Raw genomic sequence first — 20,514 nt, forward strand, 5'->3', positions numbered from 1 at the left:
TTTCAATGAAAATTGGAATCGGAATGTGGTAAGGACTTCACGTGACTGCGGATAAAGTCGATTCTAGATTTGGCCGGATTCCGCTAAGTTATGCTGAACTTCACTGATATCTGTTTGACTGCGGATCATATACTTCAAAAGCTACTGACAAAGGACGAATAAAATGTTCGTTAGTATTATGAGCAATAAGAAAACACTCGTGTCTGTGCGTATAGCAGCTACAATCCAAGATATCGCCTAAATTTGTGGTAAGCCTTCTTTAACCTTCGCGCTTTTCAACGAAGCCAGTAGATGACAACAAAACAAACGCTACTAAGCGGCCGTTCGACTGAGTGCCAAGGTCGAGGTTTGGATGTCAATGCGCCCGTTCCTTATCAAGGAGACCTCTGCCCTCTCGGGCCTAAGCAAAGACAGCTCACCTTGGCTGCTGCCGCCGAGCTTCCCATTCAAAACAAAACCGAAAGAACGCACCGAGAGAAGAACCTGTTCGGAAACGTCGCAACAGCAGTACGTCGCTGCAGTGGGAAATGAAAAAGAAACAATGTCGAAACACTGCGGTTAGAAAAAAAAATGCAGAGCTTGAGTCGCAACGTCACTAAGGTGCATCGACAGAAACGAAGACGAGCGCGGAAAGTGCGTAGCAGGGACTCGAGGAAGACGCGTCAACCGTGTGTTTACGACGTACATCAAGGATGGGGTACGGTTCAGGTTTGGCCGGAATGAGGCGGCGAGGGCATTGCGCAGAGCTGGCGTGGGCATGCACGTGCCGTCTGGACTTTGTTTGGCTTCCGTCCGCGCGGCTATAAGACGCCCGCGGGTCTGGCGTTTGTTGCACACCAGCGAAAGCCAAAAGGGACGGACAGCCGCTTCGCTGAGGTGAGGATGCTTCTCGCACCAATGCGCATCGAGTTGCCTGTCGGCGCTGTGTTGCTTTAGGCAGCGCGGCAGACAGGAGGCAAGAGAGTTGTGCGGCACTAGGGTATGCTTCCGTCGTGTCGTGGTGTTTGTATAAATTTTTGTTTATTTTTTGCATCAAAGAGGAAAACTGAGGCATTCATGTTGCTCCAAAACCAGAAAACCATGCCTTCACGCATCGTACTTTAACTTGTTAGGCTGCGAGGCTGTTTTCAGTGACAGCCAAGGGAACACAAAGGAAAAGTATATGCGCAGTCTGGCATTGATTATTTTGAAAATCTTTTTAGATAATAAATAAAGCCTAGTATATGTGGTGCATTTTTTGTTGTTGCACTGAAAGGAATTAGGAACTGCTAGACTGTAGAAGGCAGGCATCCCGCTTGCAGAGGTTAACTGCTGTTGAAAATAAAATGAACCAGCCGCTATCAATGCATCTATTACAAGCATACAGTTGTGTACTTGCGAGTTCACGTGCCCTATGCGGACATATTCATTCTTTTTTAATGCCTCTTTTTGCCACAGCGGTAGGTTACCGAAAAAGTGAAGGAGATTTCTTCCAACGCCACGTGTGCTGCTGCAGCTATTTTCGATTTATTGTCGGCCTACTGCATACTAATACTGTCTGTTGACTAGAATAAGCCTAGAATGTTCGTTGGCTGACCTCGCATTCCTTTAAGTTACCGTGTTTTGTGTTGAGAACAAATTAAGTCGAATAGCTGAGCGAGTCCCGTGTGCGATATTGGTATTACTGGGCATATCTTGTAGGGCTGCTTTATTTATTCTCTGTTTGTGGGTGAACTAGAAGGCATTTCCAAAATAATCATTGTGAGACTGCGAATATCGTATTCACTTGCATATGTCGTGCATTTTTTGTTGTTGGATTGAAAGGAATTAGGAACTGTTAGACTATAGAAGGCAGGCATTTCATTTGCACAGGTTAACCGCTGTTGAAAGTAAAATGAAAAAGCCGCTGTCAATGCAACTTTTATACAAGCAGACAATTGTGCACTTGCGAGTTTAGGTGCCCTGTGCGGACAAATTCACTCTTTTCTATCAGCATCAATCGAAACAGCTTTGGGAATAATATGGTCTATTGTTCAGAAAAAAATATCATTCTAGTTAAAAACAATGAATGCGACATTAAAGAGAGGTCTGAACAAGCCATTTTGTTTCAGGAAATGTTTTGCTTTGAACAGTTTTGGCATTAGGACTTAAAAGCGGTAAGAAGAGGCAGTAAGAGTACTTTCTTTGATTAATTTTAGGACAATGAGTACCTAACAAATATCAAGGTTTACTGACTAGTGTGTGCAAACGTCAGCCCTGAAAGCCATGTGCTCGCAGGGGATTGTCATTGGTTGGTCCTATCCATTAGCTTCGATGATGACCAAGAAAAGAGCAATCTTGCTGTGGATTTTGACGCTGCCTTTAGGACAACACCCTAAACTTGCTTGGGCGAAGTGTTTCTGATGCAAGGAGTAACGCAAACGCGCCTTATCACGGTCGATGTAGAGGGCGTGTTGTGCGTGATACGAGCTGCTAATGCAGAAATAACAGTGTGTCTGGTCTTGGACAGAGACAGAGTTAAAAACAACCTCGCTAAATTTTGCGGGCGGGGAAAAAAAAGAAACAAGGGCAGGAACAAAGGCACGTAGTACATTAAGCGTTTCATGCTTCCTTTTTTTGTGCTCTCCCTTTTGTTCTGTAGTTCGTAAAGTCAGCGGAGCTGTTCATGCTTCTCCGCAGTAGTTATTCTGTTCAATTTTCTACTAAAAGGCCAGAGACTGTTTGCGGCTTCCTGGAAGTGACGTAGCAGGCATATATGAAAAGTCCTTTGTATCTGACACTCAGCTAATCTGTAGAGATTTGTGACAGACACATACGGAGTTAATGTACTCTCAATGTCCCCAGCCTGCTGCGCGGACAAAACACATGACCGGGGAAACTATCATTTGGGTTAACTTCACAAAGGAGACCAAGCTTGTGCCGCGAACACATAGGAAGCCACTTTGAACATAAAATCAAATGACCCTGTTGGTTTAGCCTTTGAAAGACCAGCTTCGTTTCTGCTTCGTTTTTAATATTTTCCGGCTTTGTTGTTAATCAGTATTTCGGCATGTGACAACGGCGAGATGGGCAGATATTTTGAAAAGTCACTTTCTTTCTGGTCGACACCAAGGACAATGTTTTGTTTTCTTCTTGTTTTCCCGAGACATCAAAAGCATTAAAAGGAAAGGTTGACAATTTACAATATGCATGGCAGACTGATTGAACAGCTCCAAAAAGCCCTGACTTATCTAATTTGAAGCGCACCCTGAGTAACGTGCTTTCGTTATCTGAAAACAAAATATCCCTAGCAAGAAATATACCTTCAACCATTTGTGAAAAGCGAAAATTTAGGCTAAGCCTTTCGTTAGAAGGAAACGTTAGTCAGGTAGGCGCGGTAGTCACCTGTGAGACACAATATCTGATTCGGCAGGAAATATTTACACGGGGTTCACAACCCACAGTGACAGTAGGCGCCCCCGCGGATATCCTTGGTCAGCGCGATGTATTCAGTGCACATCCCACAGCGGCTGTCGTCTGCGGTGCCGTACTCGTTGTGCACCACCGCCGTTAGTGTTACGCGGTGGCGTACTAACGCCCGCTACTTTTCTCGGCCTGTCTCCCGCAGGAATCACAATGAGGACCGCTCTTCTCTTTGTCTTGGTTGTCCTGGTGGTATCCGCGTGGTAAGTTCTTGCGCCCGCTCATGTTCGCTGCGCCGGCGCTATTCCGCGCACCAGATGTTACGACGACACGGCGTGTTTCTGAGCATTGTCTGCCGTCAGTTCCACGAAAGTGTGCAGTGGTATAGAAGCTGGAGGCTGCGTCAGCTAATCTGCAGTCAAAGTTAGTCATTGTAGCCGTATTGTAGGCTACTTTGACAAGCAAGTGCACGAATTTCGGCTTATCGTAAATGTTCGCTTTGTGTGGGCAGCTTTTTGAAATTAGGCTTTTCCGACTAACGCGCACTGGAGGAGTTTCTTTCCCTTCGTGGTTTAGAATGAGCATGTATGTTCGCACGATGCAGCCAAATTTTGTCGAGCCACAGCTGCGAGGGTAATCACGTTTCGAAATCCTAAAATCTTATATGGCTATTACTAAAAACCGGCTACAAATCTCATATTGCAACTAGGTGCCAAACTCTACTAATTAAAAAACTCATTATTAAAAATTAGTTAACCAGCCTACTCTTTACGGTGATCCACCTGTTTTATTTGTCTGCCAACACTGGTAACACTATGCCACAAAAGCCATATTTTTTAACGCCAAAAAGCCTATTTTTGAAACATTTTGAAAGTGTTCAATATATATATATATATATATATATATATATATATATATATATATATATATATATATATATATATATATATATATATATATATATATATATATATATATATATATATATATATATATATATATATATATATATATATATATATATATATATATATATATATATATATATATATATATATATATATATATATATATATATATATATACCTAAAGTTGAAAGTACAATTTTTTTGCTCCTTTTACTTGAATGATTATTCGAGATAAATTAATTATTTTTTAAACATAGCTTGAAACGTTCAGGCGTCAATAGGAGTGTTGTGGAGCTCCATAAATAATGCCGAACCCAGGCACTTCCAACGAGATAGTCTTAGCGTGGCCGTTTTTATTCGGGAAAAACGAAAGCCCGCGGAGTTCAAAAAATACCACGTGACAGCGCGCTCCGTGCGCCAGAATGTGCCGCGATTACAGCGCTCTCATCCGTGATTTGTAAAAAAAAAAAACATTTCCAGAGCCTTCTCTTCACTTACGACAATCTTTGCTCGGCTGTGACGTTACCGGCGGCGGCTAGCGACGCATTGTGAAATCTGCTAGCGTGAGAGCGCAATTATCGCCCCAGAAACGGGAGCCGCCTTTCTTTCAACTGCCGCCCGAACCCACTGGCGCTTATCTTGGAACCAAGCACAACGCGAAGCTCTGTCGTATGCAGCATGAAAGGCGCGAAGCGAGCGATGTTTTTTACAAAGCACGAATGAGAGCGCTGTAATCGCGGAGCGTTCGAGCGCGCGTAGCGCGCTGACACCTGGCATTTCTTAAACTCTGCGGGCTTTCGTATTTCCCGAATTAAAACGCCCACGCTAAGTCTATCTCGTAGGAAATTTTCGGGTTGGACAATATTTGTGGAGCTCCGCAAACTTTTCTTTGACGCTTGAACGTTTCAAGCTATATTTAAAAAGTTAATTTATGTCGACTAATTATTTACGTAGGACGATAAAAAAATGGATGGTACTATAACTTTAGATAAGCCTTAACATCATATATATATATATATATATATATATATATATATATATATATATATATATATATATATATATATATATATATATATATATATATATATATATATATATATATATATATATATATATATATATATATATATATATGAAACACCGGCCGCTTGAAGCAGTCATAGTTCACTGCTACCACTGGGGGAAGAAAAACTCGGGCGGGAGAGTCTCGAGACAGTTTAAAACCCTAGTCATAAAAGAAAAAAGGGCGAAATTCTTGTTTCTCCGTCCCATCAGACAGCGCGATGCTCGTTTTATTACTCAGATCATGGTGGCCTCAGCGCTCACGTGGAGCCGACTTTGTTCAGAGAGCGAAAGGCGAGAAGGGAAGGTTTCAAGAGCCCTCGGCTTGTGAAGCCAGGCCGTATAATGTAACGTCCCATTTTAACAAAAATATTGATTTAACGCGATTAAAGGTCCCGTTGTGCAGAACTCCGCTGTCGGCATCGGCGTTATGGGCGAAAATCACGGGCTCATGGGAGGACACGAACATTTGAAGTAACTATTATTCACAAATAATATAACAAGTCTTTTAAAGTTGTATTCTGCCAAATAGATTGCATATGCATGTTGACAAAACGTGGTCTTGCACCTTTGCGTTTTTAAAAGGACTAAAGAGCGGGCTTGTTGGTAACACATCTTTTCAGAACAGTGCGGCAGAAACACGGACAAAGAAAGAGTACGATGAAACGTGTACGTGATGAAACGTGAATTGATGAAACGTGTACGCAAACTCGGTGCACCGCGACCCGTTGTTTCTGCAGCGACATGGATCAAAGTGGTTGTAAACCATCACTAGCTTTCCAGGCTACGGTGTACTCTTTCGATCTGTATTCTATTTTGCGTGGAACCGGTGAAAGTAAATTACTGCGTAGAGCCCATAATATTACTTCTATCGCAAGTACGACTACAGCGCCCTCTCATATGTATGGCTTTTTTTTTTCTAGCGTTGACGCCACTAGCCCCCCAAACTGCCAGAATGTGAAGTGTTCCGAAACCAAATGCGGGCCAGTTCAGTGTTCATGCGGAAGTTATAAGGATGCCTGCGGCTGCTGCGACTTTTGCTTCAAGGTAAACTTTGTTTGAATTCCTTAAAACATCGTGGCGGTTGGCTTCGGTGTTAGGCTCCTTAGCGCAAGGTCTCGGGATTTGTGTCCCGGCCGCGGTGGCCACGTTTCGATGGAGGCGCGATGCAAAATTGCTGTGCAGTGTCAAGGCCCACTGAAGAAGCCCAGGTGGTCAAAATTATTCTGTAGTCGTCCACTACGGGATGCCTAGTAGCCCTCGACGTCAGAGATGCTGGTAATTAAAATGTTTTAGTGTGATTACAGTAGTTCGATTCCTTTTCATGGGAATTTGCATTGTAATAAATTAGTTTTAGTCAATAATTTTGGAGGTAAATAAATAATTACACTAAAAATTACATTTTTTAGGGCTGCACCACTGGTCTTTGTGTAGGCAAGGATGTGATCAGTCATTAGCCTAATCTGGCCCCTCGAAATCAGGCGCAACGCACGAAATGCCTGGCATAGCAAACTGGCGAATTTGCGCACACGGGCCAATGGCGATGTGCATGCGGCCTAAGCCATCATTTTACAAGCGGAAAAAGTGAACGCTACATATCTTCTTGTGCTTTGTACGAACAGAGCCATACCGATAGGCGATTTTATGATTTCATATATTACCAAGGCTGAAAAAGTTTTTACTTTTGGACAAGTCGGGGTTGCGCTAAAATCCATCAGTAGAATGGCTTTTAAGCGTGGAAAATGGCAGCTTATCTTCAAAACAGCGAAAACATTTCGACGCTCACTTTAAAGACCAGCTACTCCTGCAATGCAATAAATTTAAAAATCTGAAATTATTGTAGGAGCTGTGTCAAATGTATTCTTTGTACGCGTGAAAATTAAAAAGTAATTTATAAGCAATTGCAATTAATTTATTACTTGTACTGCAACTTAGTGTCATAACTTTTTGTGGAATGTAATCGGTAGTGTAATTTTAATTTCTAATGTTTTTATGAAAGTAATCAGCACGGTTTTTTTTATTAATTTGCAAAAGTAATTTTGGCATGTATGCCCCACATGCATGTTTATGGTAAAATTTATGAAAGAAGTAGGAGGGTTCACACATCGCTCACGAGCTGAGCCACAAAACCGTCGATAAAACGACACAACTCCTCCTAGCTTGTCGAAAACGGCAGTGAAATATAAATAAAAAAAGGAGAAAAAATTATTTCACATGGACGCCATATAACATTTTAGCCTTTATCGGAAGGGCCGTTAATACAGGAGTCACCAGACTTAAATTCCCTCAAAAGCAGACGCTGTATCGTATGTTGTTTGTATGGCTGATTATTGCTGTCATTTGTGCTGCTGGCAGCCATGGTAAATTCCTGTCAGGAATCAGGGGCATGAACAGAGAAGAACACAACGCTTACCCAGTCATGCTTTATTTCAGTGTCCCGGCGACGTTTGCACTCCTTTGTTCCAAGAGCGTTGCTCCGACGGCCACACCTGCCTCTTGGACCAGCCAGGCAGCGTCCACTTCGGAGGAAAGGGAAAGTGCAAGCCACTTCCGTCGAGCTGAAAACCGTCCTTCACAATAAAAACAATTGTGCGTCCCTGAAGGCAAAAATTCGGGTTGTTGTCTCAAGCCGACCAATGACGTTTCTTCGCTCCTAGCTGTCAGCGAGCTCTCAATCAGCGTTTACGTACACATTTAACTCTTATCTCTGAAATGTGGCAGCAAAGTTCGTGTTTGAATACTAGCGCTATGTGCTTATCAGCAGTAGGGTACGCGAGGATAAGCAAGGAATAATCAAAGGACACAATTACCTGACAAGTGGCAGTACAGTCTACCAGAGTACTGGAGGAGGAGCAGGAGGAGGAGGAGGAGGAGGAGGAGGAGAAGGAGGAGGAGGAGGAGGAGGAGGAGAGACTTAGTAAATTGTGAGAGACTTGTGCAGACATAACTTGGTAACTAAAATGCGTCTTTTTTTTTCTATTTGACCGAGATGATTGTCTAGTTCGTAGATATATCTTTGCTGTAAAAAGTAGCTCTAAAGAGCTGCTCATTTGAATGAACAGAGCATATCTGATTTCTCGGTAGAAGCGATATGGATAGAAAAATTTCAGCGTTGTACAAACGACAAGACGCTATCATTAGAACGACTGGTCATTTCCTCTTTAGGAGGAAAGGGAAGAAAGGCTTCCATGGTTGTTCATGCCGGACTTCATTTGGCTAAATATCTGCACGTACAGCACTTCGTCAAAAGTGTCCAGCCCAAGAGGTTTTAATTGGGGGGCCATGTTGTGTGGATTATCTGCATCGCCAGCGTTTGAGATGCCTTGAAAGTGCGAGGATCTCTCGACCTCACCTTTAGGAAACTCAGAAATTTCACGAATGCTACACAGCATTTTATAGAAGCAGATTGCTTGGGGTCTTTTCTTTTGAAGAATGCCGTACATTCTCTATCATGCTTTGAAATTACAAAAAGAGAACTCCCGAGGCTTTGGCTCCAACCTGGCGCACGCTATTTTACTGTTAGTAAACTGCACAAAGACACAAAATCAAAGCGTCTCTTCTCGCGAGGTTTTCGGCACATCCCCTAAAAGACAAGGACCGAAGAATGGAACTTACGAGCACTGTCATTCCGTTCACCTTGTGCTTTAAATGCTACGCAGAAAAGCTAGAAAGGATAATCTAAAGGTTTGCAAACTTGCCGCTCTAACTCAAACAAAACTTCCTTGTAATCTGTTGTCGACATGACAGGAAACATTATAGTGTACAGCACAGCAGGAGGCAAAACACATTTATTAGTAGTTACGTGGAAGGAAGAAAAGAAAAAGGCTTTTGCTACGAAATACAGAAAGATTCTGAGGGATTGAAAAACGGGAAACATTTCTGGCTGCAGGCGTGAAATTGAATACCATGGCGTACTGAGACGAATCAGAGAGAATATCCCTACATTCACTGAAAGTTTGCCAGCCCTTAAGAAAAGGAATGTTGCCTTTTTGATTCCTGCTCTTCCTCTCTGTTCCCGCCGCAAACTTTCTATAGACCTTTAATCTGAGAAAGGGAAGTTAACTTTCTACTGTCTTAGTTAAGACTTACGTTTCTTCTGACAAAAATAAACCAATTTTAGCTCGCTTGAATAATGTCGTTTCTTCTGACAAGAGGAAGCTTGCTTTGAACCTGCTTTGTTCTTACACATTTGAAGGAAATACACGCACCTTATTTTTTTTTTGTCCTTGAGTGAACCGACAGCAAATAAAACGCGTTGTGATACATTTCGTCACAATCATAAGACATTCATTTTCAAGGAGTTTAGAGCAGGCCATTTACAAAATATAAGTTTTTAGTTCGAGGGAGTACGGCGTTGTGCAACTACAGAACAAAGTTAAATGAAGGCAGCTCGTGCCCAGCACTGAATAATAATATTTCGAAAACAAAAGCAACCATTCCAAAGAATGGCGGAAATGCAAGGTACACCAAGGAATAGCACACGACAGTATTAATTGGAGGGTTAAGGAAGAGGCGCTAGTCCTGCGGTGTCTTGGATTGGATTGGATTGGAACTAAAGTCCTAGCCAACGTTTTTGAGACGCTACGACGCAGTCTGTCTCGTCGTGCCGTCACCACCACCCACCACTTGAGCCTATTCCAATTTTCAAGGCGGCGTTTAGTTGTTTCGACCGCCCTGGCCTTGGAAAAGGCTTCTTGCTCATTCACCTCGCTGTCGGTAGCTCCGCCCTCTGTCGGCTGACCTGAGTCGAAACCTAGCGCTTGCAGAAGGGTACATCCATTCGGTTGGCAGGGGTCGAGTGATCTACACAACAGAACAACATGCTCGATAGAATCCTCATCCTGCCCCCACATTGTGCACATGATGTCCGCGTTGACCTGGCCGGCAATCCGGGCTTGCCACTTCTTTGTGCGCAGCACCCCCGCTCGAGCCTCGAAGTCTGTAGCCTGGCTGATGATGATCACCATAGGGAAGTAGACAAACTTACTTGATTTTTTTGAGTGAACACAAAATAAGTAAACCACATTGACATTTTTCTTTTTATGTGTCACGTTCCGCATTCCTACTTGCTCTGTGTATAGTTTTTTTTTCTCATTAAAATAAGCTTCATTTGATAGAGTGTTCGGCATTCCGTGAAAAAAATAAACATCAGCTTAGCTTATGCATCCTCTAGGAAACAGAGAGAAATTTGATTGGCGATGACGTCACCACGCGATGGTGAAAACAGTACACTGCACTTTATTTACAGTAAAGTGAAATATATGCATGAAGACACTCGGACATTGTGATGAGGAACAACATAAGCACAGTTTTCTCTACCGCAAGCTACGTAGCGCGTCAGACAAGCATAAGCACGCTTTCTTCGTCTAACGGGAAAGCGGTCAGAAAGTCAACGTTGTTTTACGTTACTTACTCGTAGATTTTTCACCAGAACTTTTTAATTAACCGCAACTTAAGCAGTTTATTGTCTGGCCCTTTTTTATCGTGAATTATTGGGGGATATTGTCCCGTAGTGGTGAACGCAGTCCTCTAGTCAGTAAGACAGCGAAAGCCTTCCAAAAGAAACTTATTAGCCTGACCTCCCCCCCCCCCCCCTCCTCCTTTTTTTTACAGAAAAAAGATATCAAAGGAAGTTCAAAGGAAGGAAATTCAAATTTCACGGACAAGCAGTGGGTCGGTTTTCGTTAAAGTGGATGGTCAAAGGCCGCTGCCTTTAATTGCCTTTGGGCAGCTAAATTTACGTTGAAAGAACGTTTGCAATTTCATAACGGAGAGCTTTCGTACTGTGAGGTGCGATATTGTGATCAAGAAACTATTGCGAGAATCTCGGTGGATGGTTTGAATGCGTTAGCATACCCGAGGTTGACACATTAACGTTAGTTATATCCGAGATGGTACACTTAGGTTTATTATATCCAAGGTGAACACGTCAAAGCTTTTCATATTCGAGTACGCATACTTTGGTTCGTTATATCCAGGGTAACACACGAAAGTACTTTATATTCGAGGTTAATGCAGGACAGTTCGTTGTATCCCCATTTTGAGACTGACAAAGCAGGCCAACCGGAAGGATGTGTTCGCAGCAAGCGACCCGGGTATAGAGCTATGACATATTTATAGGAAACTTCACTCATATCTACTTCATTACCCTCAATAATTGATGTCCACTGAACTTTTCGCGTAGTTACACCTTGCGAAATTAATGAGAAAAATTGAGGTTAAATACTAGCGGAGTGCTTTGACTGCTGTTATTTCTGAGGTTGGTCAATACTACTCATTATTTCAGCCCGTTTTTCCGTGCACGGCCGACTACACACACAAAAAAAAAAAACTGCAACCGCCGTGACCTAGTGGTAGAGCACCAACCTCGGCTTCAGGAGGTGGTGGGTTCGACTCCCACTGCCGCCGGTTACCCACCGGTCATGCTGTAATGAGTACAAGCCATTCCCTGGCCTGGTGCTCGGCTTTCTAGGGTGCATGGCATCCATGGGAAAGGAGCCCGCGCCTTCAAATCTCAACACTGTGTGAGCCTTGAAAGGGCCACAAATGGGCATCTACCGCACGAGGCGGATTTACGGTTGCTTGGCGGCGAAACATATTAACTATATTTGTTAATTATCATTTTGGCATGTGCCAGCGGCGAGCCCGGTTGGCATTTTGAAAGATCACTTTCTTTTCTGTCGACAGGAAGAACGAAGTTTTGTTTTCTTCTAGTTTTTTGTGTGCTTTATTTGTTCCTCAATGTATGAAGAGCCTGACGAGGCCTGGGAGAGCCTGACGAGGCCTCGGCCCTTTAGCCTTTCCAGAAATATCGAAAGCAGTAAAAAAGGAAGTGATGACTAGTTTCAACAGGTTTTGCAGATTGATGCAACAGCCCCTAAAAGCACCGACTGATCCCCCTCCCCGGGTATCATCGGCGAGCGCGATGTATTCAGTGCACATCCGCACAGCGGCTGTCGTCAGCAGTGCTGCACTCGTTGTGCACCGCCGCCGTTAGTGTTATGCGGTGGCTCTTAAACGGTTACTTTTCTAGGTCCTTCGCCCGCTGGAATCACAATGAGGACTGCTCTTCTCTTTGTCTTGGTGGTCCTGACCGCGTCAGCGTAGTAAGTTCTTGTGTGACGCCGATGGTCGCTGCGCCGGCATTTTTCCGTACACCAGGTGTTTGGGTGACACGGCATGTTTCTGAGCATCGCCTCCCGTCAGTTCCACAGTTCCACGAAAGAGCGTACTCTTGTGGAAGTTGGAGGCTGCGTCAGTTAATTTAAAGCGAAATTTAGAAAGCTGTGTGGATATTAGGTGAGCGAAAAAAGTCAGCAAGCGTTCGGTAAGTCACAGCCTATCGTGCAGACCGCAAGTTCACAAGAAGTGGAGCAGTGCCTTGGCGGCCTTCACCGCCGACGATCGCCGCGGCCAGTGGTCGAGAATCTTCATTTCAGCGCACGGCGGAGAGACTGCCTACTAGCTGAAACCATGTGGAGCTCCCATCATGGAGCTCCCAATATTGTAAAAAAAGCCACCCATGCTCTTGGAAATGAAACCGCGCCTGCTTGAAGCATTCATGGTTTGCTGCTATCATTGGGGTAACAAAAACCGAGATGGGAGAGTCACGTGTCAGAAACTTTTGCTTGTAGGAGGCAGCCTGCATGACGTAATGACCCCTCCTGAGATTGCGTTTACTTCATGACTGTTGCGAATTCACAGGTAATCACTAAATGATACAGACATATAAAGTCACGGCTATTCAAAAATAAGATAGCAAAACATAAACAAATATCTTTTGCCAAACAGCTTCGGTAGGCATGTTGATGAAACGTGGTCTTGCACCTTTGTGCTTTTCAAATAACTTCAACACAATAAAAAGAAAACATCACAATGCTCTGATGCTTAACACAGCATCACCGTCCTGCGCCGTTTCTTCACATATTGTCTGGAAGTTTCTTTGAAAAGCGCAAAGAAACAAGAGAATGCAACCACCCAACTTGTCGACTTTGAAGTGGTATTAATTGATGAAACACGTACTCTAATTCCGCTCACCACGACGTGTTGTGTCTACAGTGACGTGTTTTATGAACCATCTCTATCCTTTCAGGCTACAGCGCATTCTTTCGTTCTGTGTTCTGTTATGTGTTGAGCCGGTAAAAGTAAATCATGGCGTAGAGCCCATAATTTTGTACCCATCGAGAGTATGGCTACGGTGCCCTCTCAAATGTTATGGTATTTTTTTATAGTGTTTATGCCACTAGCTTTGTACCTTTCCTGAATGTGAACTGTACCGAGGCCAAAACCACATGACATTTTAGCTTTTAGCCCAAACTCATCTGATTTTGCCTCAATAATTTCCCTCAAAAGTTAACAAGGTGTCATATGTTGTTTGTATTGTTGGTTATTGCTGCCATTTGTGCTGCTGGCAGCCATGCTAAATTCTTCAATCACGAATCAGGGACTTAAACACAGAATAGCACAACGCTTGCAGAGTCACGCTTTCTTTCAATGTCCCGGCGATGTTTGCACTCCCTCGTACCCAGTACGTTGATCCGACGACCACACCTGCGTCTTAGGACAGCCGGGGGCCCCTCCTCCTTCGGAGGGAAGGAAAAGTGATAGCCACTCCCTTCAAGCTAAAAACCGCCCTTCACAACAATAAAAACAATTGTGTGTCCCTGAAGACATGTGTTTAGATTCTTTTCTTGAGTGTACCAATGACGTTCCATTACGCCTAGCAGTTAACGAGCTCTCAATCGAAATAATGCACAAATTTAACTCTTAATTATTTTTAAAATGAGATAGCAAAGTTCTTTGGATGCTAGCGTAATGTGCTTATCAGCAGTAGATTACGCGGGAGCTAACCACAGAATAATGGTTTATGGTTTATGGCGGTTTAACGTCCCAAAGCGACTCAGACAATGAGAGACGCCGTAGTGAAGGGCTTCGGAAATTTCGACCACCTGGGGTTCTTTTACGTGAACTGACATCGCACAGCACATGGGCTTCTAGAATTTCGCCTCCATCGAAATTCGACCGCCGCGGCCGGGATTGAACCCAAGGAATAATCAAAAGATAGAAGTACCATTGGATATAATTTTGCTTCAATGCGGACGTGATTTCGTACCTAAAATGCCGCGTCTTTTCGGTATTCGATCGAAATAAATGTTCTGTACATAAACGTATTATGCGCTGCAGAAAGTATCTCGAAACAGCGGCTCATTTGAATGGACAGAGCTCATCTGACTTCTCGGTATCAGCGATACGGAAATAAAAATTTCAATGTGGTATAAATAAGGCCCAAACCATAGGACGGGTGGTCATTTTCAAATTCAGTGCAAAGGGAAGGAAGGCTGCTTTGATTGTTCATAATACCGGGCATTACCTGGCTAAATATCCGCACATACGCCCTTCGATAAAAGTGTGCCGCCCAAAATGTTTTAGAGCATCACCAGCGTTGGAAATCCCTTGAAACTGCGAGGAACTCTCGACCTCACCTCAATGAAACTTAGTGCTTCCAGGAATGCTATACAGCACGGCTTTGAAGCAGAATTTTTGGAGTATTTCCTTTTAAAAAATGCTCCAAATTCTCTACTTTGTTCTGAAATTACAAAAAGAGCACTCCAGAAACATTCAGCACAACCTAGCAGACGTTAATTTAGTGCCTGTAACCTGCACATAGGAAGAAAACCAAAACGGTTCTTCTTGCCAGGTTTTCGGCGCTGCCGCTAAAAGACAAGAAGGACCGAATAATGGAACTTAAGGGGTGTGCATCTTGTGCTTTAAATGATGCACAGAAAATCTACAAAGGATCAGCTAAAAGCTTTGCAATCTTACCGCTCTAACTGAAGCAAAAACTTACTTGCAATCTGTTGTTCACATCATAGAAAAGTTTATAGGATACAGCGCAGGAGGAAGAAAAGCTCGTTTATTAATAGTTACTTGGAAGTAAGAAAACAGAAAGGCCTTTGCTATGAAATACAGTGAGTTTCGCAAGGGATTTAAAAACTGCGAAGCCACTCTGGCTGCAGGCTTGAAATTGAATACTACGGCGTACTGGGACGAATCAGGGAGAAATATATCTACATTCACTGAAAGCTTGCCAACCATTAGGAAAAGGAATTCTTCCTTCCTGATTTCTTCTCTGCCTTTCAGCTCCCGCCACAAACTTTCTATAAATATCGCTTTTAATCTGGAAGTTAACTTTCGACTGCCTTGGTTAAGGCTTACCTTCCTTATGAGAAAAGTAAACCAATTTCGAGTTAGCTTCAATAGTGTCGTTTCTTCTGAGAGGAGACAGCTCGCTTTGAAGAGGTTTTGTTCTTACACATTTGAGCAAAATACAAGCCCCTTCTTTTCTTTGTCCTTGAGTAAACTGACAGCAAATAAAATGCGTCCAATTTCGTAAGTATTTCCATCTCCCTTTCTAGTTCCTCGTTCTTTAGCCTGAGTTAGGGTTTCCATTTCTCAAACGAAGAATTTCAGACTTAGTAGACTATGGAGCCTCTCGCAAAACGGTGTATGTCATCATCATCATACGACAATTATTCCTAAAAGACTGAGAACAGTCTACTGAAGAAGAGCTAAAATTTTAGCTTGAGGGAGTATGTGGCCGTATGCAAATGCAAGACAAAAACGAAGTGGAAATAGAGGCAGCTCGCGCAAAGAACTGAATGATAATATTTTGAAAACAAAACAAATATCCTATAGCATGGCGGCAAAGTAAGATACAACAAGGAATAGCACATGACAGTGTTAACTGGCGGGATAAGGGCTAGGCATTTGTCCTGCAATGAACGTAGTTAGGCTGATGATGATGACGAAAAGGAAGTACACATACGCTTCGTTCATTTCTTTCTGAGTAAACACAAAATAAGCAAACAACATGGCTTTTTTTTCCCTTTTTATGCGTTACCTTCTGCATTTCTGCTTGCTCTGTGAATAGGCTTGGTTTGAGTTTATTTGTGTACTAAATGAAGTTCGGTTTCAGTAGTAATAAAAATAATTGGTTTTTTGGGGAAAGGAAATGGCGCAGTATCTGTCTCATATATCGTTGGACACCTGAACCGCCCCGTAAGGGAAGGGATAAGGGAGGGAGTGAAAGAGGAAAGGAAGAAGAGGTGCCGTAGTGGAGGGCTCCGGAATAATTTCGACCACCTGGGGATCTTTAACGTGCACTGACATCGCACAGCACACGGGCGCCTTAGCGTTTTTCCTCCATAAAAACGCAGCCGCCGTGGTCGGGTTCGAACCCGGGAACTCCGGATCAGTAGTCGAGCGCCCTAACCACTGAGCCACCGCGGCGGGTCGGTTTCAGTAGGCTGTTTAGCCTTCCATAAAAAGAAATAACAGCTTCCTTGATGCGTTCTCTAGTGCACAGAGAAGCACATATTTGGTTGATGAAGTTGCCACGCAGAAGTGAATATAGTATCGCGCAGTTTATTGCTGAAGAAGTGAAATATATGCGTGAAGACATTGCAACAATGTGATGAACAACTAAATGGACTCATTTGGCTCGATCCCAGGCTAAGCAACCCGTTTGGCAACGAGCATAAGCACGTTTTTTTCGCGTAACAGGCAAGATATAAGAAGGCCAACGGTGTTTTACGTTATGTACTCCTAGTGTTTCTGTCCCAACTTTTTATTAACCGTAATTTATGCAGTTTTTTCTTGCCGGTAAATTTTTTTTGGGGGACATTCAGGAAGATAGCGAGAGGCTTCCAAAAGCAACTCTTTATTGGGGCTGACTCGTGCTCAGAAATAAAACTCAAAGGACGTTTGAAGGAAGGAAATTCAGATTGGATAGACTGACAGCGGTCAATTTTCTGTTAAAAAGAAGTAAAAAGGCAGCTGTCTCGTACTGCCTTCGGGCAGTTAAATTTGAATTCAAAGGACGTCTGTGTTTTGATAAGAGAGAGTTTTCGGACTGTGAGGTTTATACTGCAATACTGAGATAAAACTATTAGTAGAATCTCAGTGGATGGTTTGAATGCATTAACATCTCGAAGGTTGGCACGCTATTGTTTTATCCGAAGTGGTACATTTAGGTTCATTACATCCGAGGTCAAAACGAGAAAGTTAGTTATGTCGGAGGTAACGCACGAAAGTTCGTTATATTCGAGGTGGCATACTAATGTTCGTTTTGCCATACGGCACGTGCCATGTGTGACGGTGGTCCCAATTTCTGCTTGCGCATACTGTTGTAATGCTAACGCATTATTAAATGTGCGCCATTAAGCCTGATTCTTTACATTAATTTTGCCACCTGACTTTCAGGCAAAATACCATCAGCGCATTTTTTATACACTTAGCTTCAAATGCTGTCGAAGGAAGCTTAACCTTAATGCCATGGGGTAGGGAAGTCTTTAGGTCATGCACTTATGTTTGGAAAGGAAATTTGAATGACCTGCAGCTCACACACAAAAAAGAAAAACTCGATAATTACAGAAAAAATCAAGAATGAAAATTAACCTACGAAAAAAAAATTTCTTGACAATTACGATCCTCGGCAGTACAAATTCTCAGCCTTGCTTATGAGACGATTTGATATTGCGATACGTTGAGATAATGAATATTAAAGAGACGTGCATAATATGTACAGTTATTGGCACTGTTAATGACCTGGGTAGTACGAATTCTAAGTCTTGCTTATGAGACGTCCTGATATTGCGATATATTGAGATAAAGAATTTTAAAGAGACGTGCATATTATGTACAGTTCTTGGCACTGTTCAATGACCTAAAAGAAGCGCCTCAATCCATCAAATATTGCTGCGTTACAGAGGTCCCCGGAGTCAGCCTAGGGAGAACCGCGCTTGTTATAAAATTTCACAATGAACTCGAGCGCCTTTGTCGATGGTGGCTATCTGGTGGGAGGCATGCAGTCTTTTTCTTTAAGTGGCAAGAGAAATAAACGACAGACAATGCAAAACTTGCTCTTTGGCGTCTAAAAGTGAAAGGCGTGAAAACGGAGTGGTAGGATTCCGACGCCCGCTTTTGAGGCAATTTAAGTTCGACGATTTCGAGGATGAAGACTCTTGTACAGTGGTGAATGATAAATCCAGAAGGTCAAGTAAGCAAGATCGAGCTATTTTTAATTTGCAACTCTGCTTTGAAAAAATAAACCTAAACATTTTTTTCACTGACTGTCGCCTGAGTTTCAACCTATAAAGCTGCGTCCTTTCGCGCTTTATGACGATCATAATTTGCATTAACCATGCACTGCTTCAAATATGAATACACAATAAAATCGTGTGTACAGGCGGAAAGCAAGAAGATTACGCGGCACTTTTTTGTGAACAGTATTGTTGGAACGATTAAAAAGGCCTTGTGGTCTTATTTTGTTCATAAGCACGTCAGCACTAAATGGAAGGCATGCAATGAATGCAAGAATGCAAGGCAGTTGTGATAAAATTCTCTTGGTCTGATTCTATGCTATTTTTTCTGTCCGCCAGTTCCTTATTCTAGCAACAGCGAGGGCATGAGGCTATTAAAGTGCAAAAAGAATCGTAATGAAAAAGTTTCCGAATAAAATCGCTATTATCTCATTCCTCCTCCCCTTGTACATAAGAAAGCACCACATCGTCATACACGCAGACGTAATAGTTTACTGTTTTTTGGGATTTAATATTCCAAAGCGACTTAGGCTATGAGAGACGCTGTAGTGAAAGGCTTCCCAGATTTCGACCACCTGAGGTTCTTTAACACGCACTGGCATCGCACAACACACGGGCCTCTAGAATTTCGCCTCCATCGAAATTTGACCTCCACGGCCGGGATCGAACCCTCGGCTTTCGGGTCAGCAGCCGAGCACCTTAACTGAGCGACCGCGGCAGGTAGCGGCCGTAATAGGACCCGCGATCATAGACTAACAGGCGCATTTCAAGCGTGGAAGGTCTTTCGCATAGCTTTCTCTATGATAGCCGTAATAGTAACCGCGTTCATAGAATCAGTCATCAGGCAGCGTTTTCGCGCTTGAAATGCGAATGTTAGTCACGTGTGGTCAGTGATGTTTCATAACAAACAGAGCCACGCACTTACAAAAGCTTTTGCATTTCAGGAGAGAAATAATAATTTTAGAAATACAGGCTGGGTGCCTGATAAAAGCCTTGTAAGGGTCCTGCAAGCGCTCCGCTACAGCGTGGAGACGTTTTAATGCTCTCGTTGGATTTTCCCGCACTACAAAAAATACTCAGTGACGCTCAACCGCTCTTCTCTGGCGTGAGCCTGTAAACATTCATGTAACAGCGCAGTGTAGGACATATGTTTACTGCAGTAATCTGAAAAAAAAAAAAACACTTCAATATGCCTGCGAACCACTGAGGCGGTGGAGCAAACGACGCTGTGCAGCACGGGCCGATCGTTCTCGGAGTGGTACGTGGCGCCGCCGCAGCGTGGCGCAGATTTCATGAAAATTCATAATAGATCACTGGTTTTAATTCGCGCACATACTTGCTCTACGACTGGCACTCCTCTGCAGTCCGCCGCTCTAAGAACATCACGCCGCCACCGGCCCGTATAAGAATGGTCTATAGACTCTCTATAGACTTGTTATAGACACTTTTGCTTTCCTATAGATATTTACTTTTGTCTATTCATACCAAATAGACTGTCTATAGACGAAAGTCTAATAAAATGCGTGGCCATACATCTATAGATTGCCTATAGACTAGTGTATAAGATTTGTCCATAGAGAGTCTATAGACTTTGTAGACAAAAGGCTATGAACAGTCTATGGAGTGTCTAAATTAATTGTTTTAAGGGCGGAGCTTTTAGGACGGCGCGTTGCTCAGCGGCTGCCTCGGACGGAGTGTGCCACAATCATTCGTTCTCGCTATAAACGACCTCCAACACATTGCCCACTCTCGAACATCGGTAACCCCGGTAACCACCCTACTCCCCTGCACTCGCAGTGACAGTTATGTTGATGACACAAACAGAGGAAGATATATAGGTGAGTGGGTGGGGGCTCTTCCTCCCCTAGGCGAGGAATTTTACGCAGGAAAACGAATCTGAACAATTTTTCGGCGAAAAAAGTACAAGAAATACATAGTTCATATCAGACCCCCCCCTGGCCTCTTCCAATAGTGACCCATAAATCCTCTCCTCGTTACACAGACGCTGAAACGAACGTGAGCTTAACAGCTGCTTTGTAAAAAAAATATAAATGACAACG

General features: G+C 43.2%; 1 protein-coding gene across 1 annotated transcript; it reads left to right on the forward strand.

The window, feature by feature from the left end:
• The first annotated feature begins 738 nt into the window (after window positions 1–738).
• On the forward strand, window positions 739–7,977 carry LOC144094581 (8.6 kDa transglutaminase substrate-like). The gene is made up of 4 exons (XM_077628501.1): window positions 739–876; window positions 3,587–3,644; window positions 6,278–6,401; window positions 7,788–7,977. The coding sequence occupies exons 2-4, from the start codon at window positions 3,595–3,597 to the stop codon at window positions 7,914–7,916; spliced, it is 303 nt and encodes a 100-aa protein (XP_077484627.1). The 5' UTR covers window positions 739–876; window positions 3,587–3,594; the 3' UTR covers window positions 7,917–7,977.
• The last annotated feature ends 12,537 nt before the right edge of the window (window positions 7,978–20,514 follow it).

Source organism: Amblyomma americanum, chromosome 6 (genome assembly GCF_052857255.1).
Source record: "Amblyomma americanum isolate KBUSLIRL-KWMA chromosome 6, ASM5285725v1, whole genome shotgun sequence".
Lineage (NCBI taxonomy): Eukaryota > Metazoa > Arthropoda > Arachnida > Ixodida > Ixodidae > Amblyomma > Amblyomma americanum.

Bases quoted from the DNA above. Each gene is read 5' to 3' on its own strand.
- LOC144094581 (XM_077628501.1), top strand. From the start codon at position 3,595: ATGAGGACCGCTCTTCTCTTTGTCTTGGTTGTCCTGGTGGTATCCGCG. The intron at 3,645-6,277 runs GTAAGTTCTTGC...TTTTTTTTCTAG, and splicing joins GTCCTGGTGGTATCCGCGTG to CGTTGACGCCACTAGCCCCC. The intron at 6,402-7,787 runs GTAAACTTTGTT...GCTTTATTTCAG, and splicing joins GCTGCGACTTTTGCTTCAAG to TGTCCCGGCGACGTTTGCAC.